This window comes from Lotus japonicus, chromosome 4, assembly GCF_012489685.1.
Source record: "Lotus japonicus ecotype B-129 chromosome 4, LjGifu_v1.2".
Lineage (NCBI taxonomy): Eukaryota > Viridiplantae > Streptophyta > Magnoliopsida > Fabales > Fabaceae > Lotus > Lotus japonicus.
The window spans coordinates 64,312,246-64,327,225 of NC_080044.1; the positions used below are offsets into that span (position 1 = coordinate 64,312,246).

At 33.9% G+C, this 14,980-nt stretch overlaps 1 protein-coding gene across 2 annotated transcripts; it reads right to left on the minus strand.

Annotated features, from left to right (window-relative positions):
* Positions 1-1,035: 1,035 nt before the first annotated feature.
* Positions 1,036-10,946, minus strand: LOC130710310 (topless-related protein 4-like). 2 transcript variants are annotated; one of them, XM_057559527.1, is made up of 26 exons: positions 10,738-10,946; positions 10,441-10,580; positions 10,150-10,329; positions 9,929-10,042; positions 9,678-9,836; positions 9,401-9,578; positions 9,192-9,315; positions 8,876-8,991; positions 8,113-8,281; positions 7,902-8,011; positions 7,736-7,805; positions 7,524-7,597; positions 7,270-7,365; positions 7,091-7,186; positions 6,332-6,459; positions 5,997-6,231; positions 5,748-5,912; positions 5,589-5,681; positions 5,333-5,485; positions 4,374-4,481; positions 4,114-4,293; positions 3,292-3,420; positions 3,038-3,133; positions 2,169-2,357; positions 1,825-1,991; positions 1,036-1,738 (listed from the first exon to the last, which is right to left on the minus strand). In XM_057559527.1, the coding sequence occupies exons 2-26, from the start codon at positions 10,518-10,520 to the stop codon at positions 1,540-1,542; spliced, it is 3,408 nt and encodes a 1,135-aa protein (XP_057415510.1). In that variant the 5' UTR covers positions 10,521-10,580; positions 10,738-10,946; the 3' UTR covers positions 1,036-1,539. The 2 variants fall into 2 exon arrangements, with proteins under 2 accessions (XP_057415510.1, XP_057415509.1); XM_057559526.1 differs by having other exon boundaries at positions 8,113-8,284.
* Positions 10,947-14,980: the final 4,034 nt, after the last annotated feature.

Consider the following 14,980-nt stretch of genomic DNA (forward strand, 5'->3'; position numbering starts at 1 on the left):
TGTGGCTTTGCTTTACAAAATTGATGAGGGTTATGTTTTATTCTTTTTTGATTTTTTGGACAGATTCCTATATAGGCTATGTTTGACATGTCATTTCAGCTAGTTTATAACTTATATGACTAGCTTAAAGCTTATTTGTCTAGCTTAAAAGCTCTATAAAAATGCTTGGTGAAAGAGCTTATTTCAGTATCTTAAAGCTTTAAGCTATAAGCTATCTCAGGTAGCTTAAAGCTTATAGCTTATTAAATATATTCTCATTTTTATCCGTATTATTTTATTAAAATTTCACCTTTATCCTTATATGTTTTCTACTAAACCTATTTACAGTATCACACTTGTCTTATATGCACATTGTTCTCGCACACAAATAATTACTACTTTGTAATAAAACAAATAATTTTACATTACAAATTACTAATTATTTATTTTATTCTATTTAATTTAATAAAATATAAAATTAAATAAGCAAAAATTAATATTATATTTTTATGATGATAAATAACTTGAGTGAAATTAAAATATTTATAATAATTTTAATATTAATATCATATATGTATTAATGTGAAAATAAAGTAATGTTAAATATAAAAAAAATTATACAAGTATGCCCTTTTATATCATTTTACAATTTCAATTTGTTCAACCCAGCTTTCAGCTTTCAACTAGCTTTTCAACTTTCAACTAACTTATCAACTAGAGGTGTCAAACATAACCATAATATAAAATTGAAATTAACATAGCTTTGTGACATCGAAATAATGAAGATGACACGTTCTTACCTCTTATATTGTCTATGCCCAGTTTGGTAGCCGTACTCAATTTTTTGTTGATATTGGATTAGAATCCATATATGTATAATACTTTATTTTAATATTGAGATATTGTTGATGGCATTCCCGTTCAAAAATTAAACAACATACACATATATCATACATATGATATTGTTATGTTTTATTAGTTTTAAAACATAAACGTCAACCACAACTAATATCCAAATTTAATTTTGATAATTGCTAAATCATGAAACGAAATCTATAAAAACCAAAAGCAGATCAAACAGATCCATTTATGCAAGTCTCAATGCCTGCGAAACATCTAACAAATCCATTTGATAAGAGAATCCTTGCTGAATTTCTAAGTATCTCATTTTAGCAGAAGAAAAACAAACTATAACGACTAGAAAAGAAACCTACTCTTCAAATAAAAAAACCTACACAAATAAAGGCAGGCCCCACCAAATGGAAAAGAAAAAATTAATAATAACAATCCCTCCACTCTTCAACGCCCCAGCCGAACTTAAACTATAAACTTTGGTGAAGTTCCTAAATGAATAAACATAATCAGCCAATCCCATGGATCAGAAATTGGTTAGGAAGCCACTTACAAGATGATTGGTTCAATTGATTTATCCTAACCTATAAACACCTAAGTTCCGCAGCTTCCCCTTGCAAACAGAATGGAGGCACCAGGGGGCGGGATCACATGCAACCGAAGTACACATCTCAAAGGTCCTGACAGAAAGTACTACATAATGCACCGTCACCTTTGGGGTTGCTCTGAACCAGTGGCACCTGAAGGAGTGCTAGGACCAGCGCCGTTCTCAGTTGGAGGTGGAGAACCCCATCTCCCTTCTGACTCTAGTGGTTCAAGTATATGGACTCCACCATCAGTAAGTCCTAATGCAAATTGATTGGGTTCGGAGGGATGTGCAGCAATTACAAGAGGATGCAGTCTCAAGCTGTAAAGAAGAATTCTGTTAGATATGAAAAAAAAAAAAAAAAGATTAGGACAGATCTTTCATTACACCAAGCTTAAAAAACGCACCTTGGGTGGGGATTGAGATAAGCAGTTTGATGTATTCTACATCTTAATCGAAGCGTTGAGGCGGTAAGAACACCAATACTTCCATCTTCAAAGCTTACATATATTGATTGACTGTCGCATGAATATGTAGCATGTGTGATTGGACCACTAGCTTCCCGAGGGAACCACTAATAATAAAATAATGAATTTTCAGAATATGTAAGTTTGAAGGCTTAAACTAGAGACCACATAGAAAATTTGAAATACATAAGCCAATTGGAGCTAGCAATTACATAAACAAACAATGCACTCCGCTAAACAAATGCATAAATTCAGATATGTGCATTATATATAAACTAGCACACCTGCTTTAGGCATTCCAACTTTGGTGCCTCATATATAGCTATCTGAGTCTCATGAACAGCCAGTAAATGTGTCTGGTCTAGATGAAACTGGACACGAGTGTCTGCAAGAGGTGCTGGTGCTCGTCCATTTTGCATTTGCAGGAATTTACTTGTTTGCTTCTCCCATCCATCAGTGCTCCAAACACACAACTGTTGGAAATAAAGAAAATCAATGAATGAATTTTAGATTTCCACTGAGCACATAAGTGCAGCGAATGGAATTACAAAGTTCTATGGTTTGAATTTTTGAAATGTATAATGTAATCTATTGGAACATGGTAAAATGCATTCCATCTCATTCCATTTAATACCCCACTTTTTCTTTCCCTCCAATTCAGAGAAGAAGGAATAGGACAAGTATTTTTTTCTTTCTCTTTTCCATCATTAAAATATCAAAAACAATGGAATGTAACTTTGCTAAACCCAGTTCCATTTCACTCCAATCCTTTCCAGTCTCTATCAGATATCCAAACACAGCTTTAACATATTTTTCAAATTTTCAGTATTATAATTTTGAAAGCAGCTCTTCTAAGAAATCACATACAGATACATACCACACAAACAAAGAAGCATATTGTATGACTCCAGTAAAACACAGAAGAAAGGCCATTATTAATGTAAAGGATAGATGCACACAGATACCAACCATATGAAATCCCAGGTAAACACTAAACAAACTTTATTTGTGCAATAAATCTGGACTATCACAGCAATAAAAAGCTATATTCTACTTTCAAGATGACTTTTAGCTTCTTTTTTTTTTTTGAACTCGACTTTTAGCTTTAATGCTCCATTCACATAGAAAGAAGTTACAAGTTAAAATTGTTTACCTGAGAGTCAGCTCCAGATGATACGAGCACATTTAGAGCATGAGAAAAAGCAAGACCTGTAATTCTCTTCTGATGACCTTTTATCTTGGTTTTGACCTTGATGTTAAAAAACAAAAGAAGCCATTGTTAAAATCTTTAAAAAAATCAACAATATCTTAAACTAAACTGATATGTTTAGGCATGAGGAAAAGTAAAAATGAGAAGCTAATGTCAATTTATGTGTGTGAGTGCATGCGAGTATGGAAGAGTAATACCTCATCCACTCGAACATTATAAATTTGAATGGTAGAGTCCTCCATGCCAATAGCAATAATATTGTTGTCTTGAGGATGAAATGCAAGAAATGTAGCAGCTGGTGGTGGTGGCATGAAAGTTGTCATTGTCTGCAATCAGGACTCACATATATTAATATAATCACAATATATCATAATGGGAATTGGAAGGGGGGGGGGGAGGAGAATTCCAGAAAGACAAATTATAAAAAAAGGACGCTTAGCTGAATACTAGGTAGATAGTAGACTATCATCTAATCTAGGTTTTGTTGCATTTTCTTTCTTAAGAGCCTGTCCATTTTGGTAACGTTGCTTAAAGGTAAAAAAAAGGATAGGAAAACCATACTGTTCTCTATCTCCCTCTCTCTATCTAACAAAACAAAAAACACATAAAGAAACACATAAGACTCCAAACTACTTTTACCCAACTCAAGCAGCCAAGTTTTTTATTTTGATATGAACCAACTATCCCAAAAGGCCAACTTTTTGGGTGAAGACTGGTTTTATATTACACAAATTTCACATTGTCCATGTCGCAATTTAGATAGGTATGAACATGTGCAATGAAAAAAAGCTGAGAACAGGCTAGACATGGAACCCATTTGAAGCAGGCACTAGCCTTTGACAGTATCACACACTATCTATTTTAGCTCGCTATTTTTATAATCTCATCTATTGAATTATCAGCAAGAAATAACCAGTTAGAATTTTCAATAAAATAAATAAGCTAAAGACCTACTGTTTAATATTTCCTGTTGATTCGAACATCAAAATATGAAGACATACAAAAGGAAAGCCACATACCTTGAATGTCATCATATTGAATAGGGAGATTTTTCCCCCAGAAGCAGACATGACATACGAATCATTCTTGGACAGTGCAAAACATGACACGGCATCCTCTGGGTTAGTATCACCTATATCATTAGTCATCAATATTCCACTAGATGGTTGCCACAGTTGTGGTTGAAGACTTGCAGTGGCCTGTATAAGAAATTCATTGTTAATAACAACATTATTATGAACACCAACATGCAAAGAATATGCAAACATGTAATACAGACCTTCCCTGCAGTGTTACCATTTCTCTGCCATTTCCAAAGCTTGTGAACAGCATTTGCTGCCAAAGCCAAAATAGCACCCCCTTGATTTGTATAAATTAACCTAGAAACCTGAAACAATATTGAAAAGATATTACCAGTTAAAAGTATATCATAAAATTTTATATGTTCCACATCTAAAAAATCAGTGAAGTTGTGTAAATATCCTTTCTATAGAAGCAAAGTAACATGGCTGTGTAAGAAGCTTGATTATGTCAGTTCATGTTATCTGCATCATGCAATAGATTTGGTGCAGTCAAGCCAAAGTTCATTAAAAAAAAATGTTTTCCAATAGTGTTTCCTAGGGAGTTTCTTTTGGCAGATCCTAGAAGGAATGGATCTTGGAAAAAGTACTATTTCCTTTCCTTTGATGGTCCTAGTTACTTTGTGCCTGTCTATAAAATTTCCCTTCATCCTTGGCCCTTTATCCATGATCTTTTCTGTTAAAGTATATCAACAAAGACTCAATAAATCTGCAAGTAAGCCAAGCCAACCAAGGAAAAGGATATGCCCCATGCAATAAGCCAAACATTAATCAAAATAACCGTCACTACTTAGGCAAGTGTTAGAAAGTTACAACCTCAGTATAAGCAGTTATTTAAATGTTATACCGTCTAATATGATTGTGAAAACTGGCTCAAAGCCTGCACTATGTTCAGCGTATCTATAGTGTATATTCCCGTAGAGATGGGACTCCCCTCCTCTCATATCTACTGTTTTTCTCAATCCATATTTGTTTATAATTTATAATTTATAATAATGGTTACAGAATAAGAAAATTCCCATCAAACATTGGCATCTGTCAAAAAGTGATAGAATACTGTTCTACTTTCCCAGACAATTTCAAAATTTAAATGATTAGAAAAGGAAGAACTTGAACACATGGCAAAAGAAAAAAACACAATTTAAATGTCAGATCTTACCCTCATTGGTGATACAGTTATACTATCAGGCAGTTTGAGGGAACGGCATTGTGATGGTTCGTTAATTTCTGTTAGCTTCCATATCCTAGATTTATCCACAGCTTCATCAACAATTCTGGGTTTGACATCAGCTAAAGTTCGAGTATCGTTATTCTGCAGAGAGAGAGAGAGCGAGTAGTACATAATTAACCACAGCCCCAAAAAAATGCAATCCAATTCATTGAATGATTAATTATAGATATGTGGAAAAACTTACTATCCCAACCATGGCTGCTACTGGAGGAGCTCTATCAGCAAGGCTTGTTCCAACAGTTACATTGGTGGAAGGAAAAGCGCCAATAGTAGGTGCCTAAATTAACATTGAAGAATCAGAAGATGTGCTTGCATTAGATTAACTAAATTTAAATAACCTTACCTTCACAACAGCTGCAGAAGCAGCTCTGGAAGCATCAAATGTACGACTCTCCACTGTCCGGAGAAGCCTAATTCCTTCTGGGTTTGCTAAAATTTTAACTCCATTGTCATTTGTGGAGACAGCCAACAGTATTCCTTCCTTGTTGAATCTAATACAGGGAGAAGCCTGCAGGTTACAATGACATGTATGACTATTAGTATGTAATGAAGTTATCATCAGAAAAAAAAATGATGCCAATCCAATAATCACCTGTAATCCGCCATCTGCATCAGCACTTGTCAACAAGTTTGTATTATCCATGTCCCAGAATTTGATCATAAACTCATCACCAGCAGCTAAGAATCGATTCTTGGTGGTATCAAATTGTACAACACCTGCAGATCTCTTCCCAAGACCATGATATGTACGCTTCACAGCTCCTTCACTTTCATTCCATTCTACTAGAAATGACTCCCCTTCTTTATTTGAGCCACACGAGAACAATCTATGAACCATATAATAGCAAAATATTTAAACCACTAGTTATTGCAACAGACAGAAAAGGAAGATAAAAATAAGCAAAATGTTGATGTCTGAGACTGAACCTTGTTCCATCAGCGCTATATGCCATTGTCGTAGATGAATGTCCAGGTGCATCATAGTCAACCCTAGAACCCATGTTATCATACAACCATGCCTTTATTTTTCCATCAGCTGCAGTTGAGAAGATGAACTGCAGAGCCAAATCCGAATGTTGTTGGAAACTTACAAAGAATACATGTGAATCAAAAGAAACTAAAATAGAAAATAATATTTAACTTCTTAAGTTCTTATCAAGACCAAATGTGTCCAATAATTCAAAAATGAAGCACTAATATCCCCCACCCCCAAAAACACCACCACCATGTATTTAAAATAAAGTTCAGAGACAAAACTGGATTTTAGAGATACAAATCCCCACGCATACATGTAAAAATGAAAAAAAGTGAAACACTGATACATTTACTGTTCTGTGTTTTCCATGTTTATCCACACACTAATGGCAAGAAGCTTATCACTACAACATCATCAACAACAAATTTAAAGAACCTAAGTTACATGCAAACCCACAGAAAAAAGATAGTCATAGATAAAATATGTGTAGAAAATTCAGTGAGATTGACCGACTATAACTTTAAGATTTTGCCTTCCCCTTGCACATGCAGCAAAGTGAGCAAGATCGCCACTTCAAATGTAACCACATAATTTCTCTCATTTTATAGTGTTTCTGTATGACTGCTCATTGCACAAATTTGCACTTTTTTCTTTTACCTTATGTCCATAATACGGCTGAACACACACATGACACCCATAAAAATTATTACCTGAATATTTTCTTTGTGATGAGGGCAAACAGAATATACAGGTGCTTCATGACCCTCAAAAGTATACTGCTTTGCACCAGTAACTGCATCCCATACCTGCAAACCTTGAACTTTTAAAACTGTTTTTCTTTCTTTAGATGATTAGATCTAATACAAAATCTATGGCATAGAAAACCAACCTTGATTACTCGATCTTCTCCACATGTTACAACACAAAGCTGTTTGTTCGGATAAGAAAAAGCAAGATCATTGACACTCCCAGAATGAGCCTCAATCTGAACCACAAAAATAATTAAGTTTCTGTATATCAAGCAGATAAGTTGCAAGGCTTCTGCTTTCAATGTATAGATTGGAGATAAACAGCAAAATAATTTAATATACGAATGATGAGCTTATTGAAAATCTAATGGGTTTTATAGACAGATGAACAAACCTCTAGGTGGTTTCTCAGATCATCCCCACCATGATAGGAATATATGTGCACAATATGTTTAGAATAAGCAACACCTGAAGTATCAACAAGGATAAAATTAACTTTACAAGTCCTTACAAATTTGTATATGAGGCAAGAAGCAGAAACATCAAGAAAACTCATTACAGAATAAGAGAACAATGCAGAGCAAAAAAGAGCTTATTAGAACATACTGCAAAGTGTTCCATCAGGACTCCACACTACACGATTGATTGATGCTGAGTAATCATTGGAGAGAGATGCCTAATATATGAATCAGAAAATTAGTAATCACAACATGACAAACTATCTTCAAAAACAAAAAATATGCAGTGTTCACAACTTTATTGAGAGCCACACCTGTAGAGCCACTGAGCACGATCCAAGTTCCCAAACCTTGAAATTTCTATGAGCAATCCTGTCACGACTACCTATATCCCATACCATGACATCACCCATGTTCGTTCCAACTGACAAACAACAGACAAGTAAACAAATAAAATCGATGATAATTGGATATCACGTGCAGAAACTGAAGAAATTATTAAGTATAACACCCAAAGAGGCTTACCAAGAAGTAGAATTTGCTGAAGTGGGTGGAAATCCATACTTTTAACAAGAGAACCTTGGCTGAGAGTCATCACAACAGTCTTGGGCAAGTCATCAGAGGAATAGGAACTTTGACCATGGCTTTGGCCAGAGTACGCAACAGGAAGCAAATTAACAGGTAGATTATTGACCTGCTAAAAAGTATATAAACAGGACCAGTTATATATAATGCACTATCACTCTAATAAGGTCGTACATGCTACATTTATTATGACGTAAGAAGGGGAACTCTGAGAATTCAAATTAAAAAACAGAAAAACAAATTGCATTTGATAGCAAGGCAAACACACAAACAACACACACACTATTCAATATAAATTAATATGAATCACCATTTCCCTAACTAGGGTACATAGAAATTATTTTCATTCCCTACATAAATGCACTTACTAATTTGTGGAATGAAAGTAAATTTGAAAAGATAATCATCCATGCTTGTTCTCTCAGCTTGACACAAACTAGAATACAAAATGGGTCTCCAAACACATGTTGGGAAGTGTTTTTAGTTTTGGAAGTAGTAAGAAAAAATTCAGTACCGTTCTGTGGTAAAATAGAGTGCATCATAACACAAAACTAAGTAAAAATCTATGCTTAAGCTTATAATAAGATAGATATTTCTTATTTGGTACATTTGCCCTCTAACCTTAAGTACAACAGCAAGATTCATACTTTTATTTAAAATTAAATACAGAAACAAAGGAGCAAATAAATAGCAAGTACTGTACTTCATCAGATATGCCAAAAGGTCTTGTTCTCTTCAATACATGATCTGAATCTGCAGTTTGATAGTCCATAGCTGGGTTATTGGTCGGAGGTGTTCTGGGGCGCTTTAGAAGTGATGCTATAAAACCAAAAAGTGCAAAAGAAAATTAGTTTGGCTAAATATGAAGTCTGCAAACCAAGTTCATTAATGGCGTAATAAGCTAAACACAATAGATAATTGATCGTAGTAACCCTACGTAGTGAGCATGAAACTAATGTCAATTGACAGGCCATGTGTTCCTAGAAAAACTCAAAGACACTCAGTAGTGGGGATATTACCTGCATTATTAGCTGAGGCCAAACCTATAGGTCCTGCGGAAGCTGAAGGGTGTGGAACAGGAGATGGATTGGCCATCCAACCAGCAAGCGATGTTGGAAGAGCAGCTGGTGTGGGCTGAAATGGCTACAAGATGTATAGAGTAATAATAAGTACAGAAGGGCATTACTAGTGAAACATATAAGAAGGATATCCTAGTTGTTTTACTTACACCATGAGCACTAAGTGGTGGGAAACCTCCAGCCTTTGGGACACCACTCATTAAGGGATTAGTAACAGGGGATGGGGCTCGTGCACCATTTGGTTGCCCGCAACTATGGTCTACAAAAAGGGTCTTTATGTCAGGGTTAGGCCTCGGGTTCTTACAAAGCTGATGCTGCCAGTTTAAGCTGCAAGTCAATGAACAAATAAAAAAGTTAGCAACATCAAACTTATCAGTGAGTGGATTATTAGATAGACACAAGATAAAACAAGTTCTTTTTAATAACCTCTGATTAATTAGAGTCCGCAATCTGGAGTTCTTCAAGGAAGGAAACTGAAGCTTGTCGCGGAAAAGAGGGTTAGCTTCAATTAGTTTCTTCAGTTCAGCCAGCATTATTCCTCGAGCAGATTTTGTATCCCCATACTTAGATAGCTGTTCATTATGTCTGCAGCATAAAAACTCACGTCATACGCTAACAGAAAAGAATCGAATAAACCAGGCCCCGAGAAATAAAATTCCAGAGAACTCTGTCCAAACCTAAAGTTATCCAAAGTCAACAATTGAGTGATCTCCTTAAAAAGCTCTTCATTAAATGCTGCAAATACTTTCAAGTCCTTCACTAAAATTTCCACCGCTTTCGCTCGATCTTGCCTGCAACAGTTTTTCCTCATTTAATTTCTAAGTAACAAAAAAGAAAATGCCAAAGCAGTAAACCAATTCGAATCGAGTAACACAACCGAACATCGCGAGTGACCTACTTGTCTAACGCTTCTAGATACTTCTGCTTCCTAATCTCAAAGAAGATCTTCATGGAGTATCTATTGTCATCCACCTTGGTAAAACCAGACAAGTACTTTTCCACCTCATCCCACTCCCCATTCGTTACCATATCCTCGAAATGCCTCATGTTAAAGAAAAAACCTGATTCCTGCTCCAACCTACACATTCACAAAATTCACATTTACACACACAGATACACAACAAAAATTAACAATACCTTGAATAGAAATTTAAATTGCAATTCAAAATTCGATGAAACTATAGCGTACTTGTGAACAGACTCCTTAAATTTCTCTTCATCGAGAAACTGAAGTATAAGAAAAACCAACTCTCTGCTCAGCGAAGACATGACGACGGTGCTGAAGCAAAACCCGCCCGGAAGATCTGCAACCGAACAGATCAACAATTCCTGAGCGTCGAAACACGAAATTGAATCAAGAAAACCACAAAATTCATCGGAACAACAACGCATACACACACAAACACATCAAAAATCACAGTAAAATTGGAGAGAAAATCAGAAACAAAATCATTCAAGAAATCACAGAATGAGAAGAAGCTCTGACCTGTAAGAGATTCCCAGGCGCAGATCGAGAGGTAAGGGAAAATGGCGAGGGAGGGTTTCAGTGGTTTTCTCGCTCTAGTTTCTCTCTCTAGCTTTTTGTTCTGTGATAGAACTCTTCTGGTTGAGTATTTATACACGAGAAAGGGGCTAGGGATTTGAGGAAGAAGAAAGAGAAAACCAGAAAAAGAGAAAAGAGATGATATGTGTGAAGCCACGAAATAATGGTATCAGGCAGTTTAAATAGCGTGAACGAGATGAGATGGAATCAGGGTTTCATATTATAAGCAGACTGATCTTTTGATAAGCAGATCTGCTTTTTAAAACCTTCAGATCAATTCGGTGGCTTATCGGAAGTGTGTAAAGTGATAGCTTATCTCGGGTCATAAATTTAGTTAGATTTGGATTTATTATCGGCTCGACTTGCGGGCTTTTCTAAATTTTGCAATTTTTTTATCTGTTAGAATTTTTTTTTTTAAATAAATTAAGGAATATATGGCCAATTTATACTATGGTCTTTGTTTGCTGTCCAAGAAGTTTCCCTCTATTTGGCTTTGTCTTTCTGTCTAGGTATATTTGTGTGTTGTTATTAGGTGGGGGATTTCAACTACTTTGTTATTAAAAGAAAAAATACAACTTTCTATTTTTATTTTTAATTTGCAAAATATTTGCTAATTTGACTTTCTCCTCCCTGTCTTTTGAGATTAGGATGTTATTGCCTAACTACAAGCACTACTATTGTTTCATCCATGGTGGATCCCATGTTGTAAGTGATTGTGAATTATAAGGTGGGTCATTGTTGTAGCCCTGAGATACAATTATAAGTAATAATTTTGGTGATGTTAATGGCCATTTAAAAAAATAAAAGGCTTGGCATCATTAGATGATGAACGGCCAGTGATTATTGGGTATAGTTTCATTTGTCTTTTTGCCTAAAATAATCATCATTTCAAACTCAAAATAACATATACAATTTGGATTAAGAGTTTGGCACACCGTATTAAGCATCATAATATAAATTTATATAATACATTATGGACTTATTCATTATTTGGTGCTAATATTGTATTTGTATTGTACAAGCTTATAAATCAATCTCGTCTTATACATTAAAATGATGGATTTTTTAATCTACCATATATGTGATAGATAAGACATGATAAGAGTGTGATATATAAGGCTATAAGCACAACCACAAACCTCCACCATTGCAACCACCACCGCCCTCCACCTCCATCATCGCCGCCATCGCAACCGTCGTCGCCACCACCATTACCACCATTGTCGTTGTCGTCATCGCTATCGCCACTACCACCATTGCCACCACCACCCACCACTGCCACCATCACCTTCCTTCACCACCACCACCGCCTCCACCACCTCAACTGTCATTGTCATTGCTGCTAGCCCGCTACCACTACATACTTAACTCCACCACTACCGCCACAACCACCTCCATTTGTTGTTGCCACCATCACCACCACTCATGCCACCACCACCATCACTTTCAACATCGTCGCAGCCACCACCCTAACCACCACTCAGTATCACCGTCGTCACTCTACAGCCACCACCACCCTCCATCACCGCCACTATCATTTATCGCAGCCACCTTAGTCGCTACCGTCATCTTTACCACTCACTAACACTATCTTCACTTTTATAATATATATCATTATTCAATATTTCACAAACATAGGTTTATATGGATTTCTGTAAATACTCGGATCGAATAGAATGATGTCAGAAAGAATTTTGATACAAACATTAATTGGTCGTGTATTAGCATACGATATATATATAGGTCGCGATACGATGCATTGTCGTTAGAAATCAAGATATTGGAATTCGACTTATCAATCGATTCATAAACTTAATTCAAACAAAATGATAAGTTATAAGTTATCTAGTTTTTTAGTCCTCCTTGGAAGTTTCACTTTGATCTTAGCTAGTGGTACTCTTTTTCCTTACTAGATTTTCCCAATGGGGTTTTAGTAAGGTTTTAATGAGGCCTCTTTCTATGATCATTCTTCCAAGGTGGGGGTGGGGGTGGGTTACCATTTTTTAGCATTAGGTTTTTATGCTATTGTAATTATTTTTCCTTTTCCTTGTATTGGATTGAAGTACCCCTTGTACTTCATTCAATATATATATATATATCATTGCCTATCCAAAAAAAAAGTTTTACAGTGTGTCACCAAACGTTGTATTGTATTAAAATTTTATCAGTCCTAATACTTTCAAGCCTCATATTACTAGTACTTATACTAATACAGTATGTCCAAAAAAAAATACTATACAATTTAATATGTCAAACTTTTTTTTTTTTGATCAGTATGCCAAACTGGCCCTAAAGTAGAAAGGTTTTTTATATAGTCAAGCAATCGCATTTTAAAAATTTATCATGTCAACCAATTAAATTAAATTAAAAAATACATTTTTTTCACATATATAAAACTTGGTTGACGGTATAAAACAATTTTACACGGAATAAAACTTTTTTCCGAAAACGAGTAACAAATACAACATATGCAGCGCGATATTGATGACTAGATACGTTGCTAATTTCTATTCTCCTTCCTCAAATCTTTCTGTTATTTTTACGAAATATTCTCAACTAGTCGTAAATTAACGAGGGTATTAAAGTAAAAGATTTTTTTTTTACGTTAAAAAGTAATAGATGTTTTTTTTTTTGAACTTAAAAAGTAATAGATGTTAATCTTCCGAATATAAACAAAAAATAATAATAGACTAATAGATGTTAAACATAAATTAGTAATACACTAATACAACTTTTTTTTGAAATAATTAGCTTTTTTTGGAAATAATTAGTAATACAACCTTTTTTTTAAGAGTAAGTAATATATGTGTATGTATTGGAGATAAGAATAACTTGTCCATCTCCTTCAATTAAAAAAATCATATATTAGGCGATGAAGTATGATGGTTTTATGTTCTTTTCTACTTTGAGTTTATTAATAAAAATATTTCATCGTTTCAACAAAAAAAATCTCATCATTTTCCTTTTAGTTATCAATTTCAATATTTAACTCAATTATATTTTTCTTTATTTCGTATATAAAAAACCCAATTGCAATTAAGATTAAAAATAATAGATAAAAATGCAAAATAAACGGACACTGGAGTGAAAATGTTTGGAATCAACCAAGAATTAAAAATTTCTTTCAAAAAAACAAGAATTACAAATTATTACTCCTTTCCTTATTAACTGATCATTTTGAAGAAAAAAATTTCATTCATATATATATATTTATCCACTTAATATTTTAAGAGAGCTTTTAAATAATGTTTTTCTTTATAGTGCCCATGTAGTAGTAATAAATGAGAAGAGATAGAACACATTTTAGAGAGTACAATAGAAGAAAAATAATAATTTTTTTTAAATTGACAAAATTAATTACACTCCTTAATATATACGTTTCTTCTCTCTTCAGATAGTTAAACAGGAACGGAGGTAGCATATTTGAAAAGATTCCACTTCCACATGTCACATTCCCATTAGATTCCTATTAATCTAATGTAGTTTGGTTTCAATATATACTAGAATTGATCCCGCGACATGCATGGATAAAATAAGAGTATTTTGTTGGCATATATCAGACATTTTTATATTTTTTCTCTCGTTTTTCTTTTTTAAATACATATATCACATATTTAAGTTTATTTTTCTAATCCTAGTTACATTATAATTCTTTTTTTTTTCTAATTTGTTATGCTTTGAATCAATATATCAAAATCGGATTTAGATCCCGCATTTAGTTACATGGTCATATGTGAAGGATCTCAGCCTATAGTTCGTTTTAAATAAAATCTGGATCATTAATAAATATATTGAGAGAGAAAATTAAATTTGTGAGCGAATAATTTGGTCATGTAAGATAACCACATGAGGGGATCCAAATCCATCAAAATCATTTTAATATTCCAGATATATATACAAAAACATAAAATACATAAATTTGAGTTAATTTCCAAATCAATCCTTTAAAACTATTTAATATCAAATTTTTAAGGCATATTCGATATCATTTTGGACGTAAGATATTGCATTCAATTTTTTTTACCTTATAATATAAAAATAATTGTAATCATTAAAAAAAGATTTTGTCAGCATACATCTTAATAGTAGAAAAGTCACAAATGACTTTTATTAATTATTCTAATATCATTAAAAATCATTAAATGTCAAATTAATACATTAGTTATTTTTTAAAAAAGAAATTATT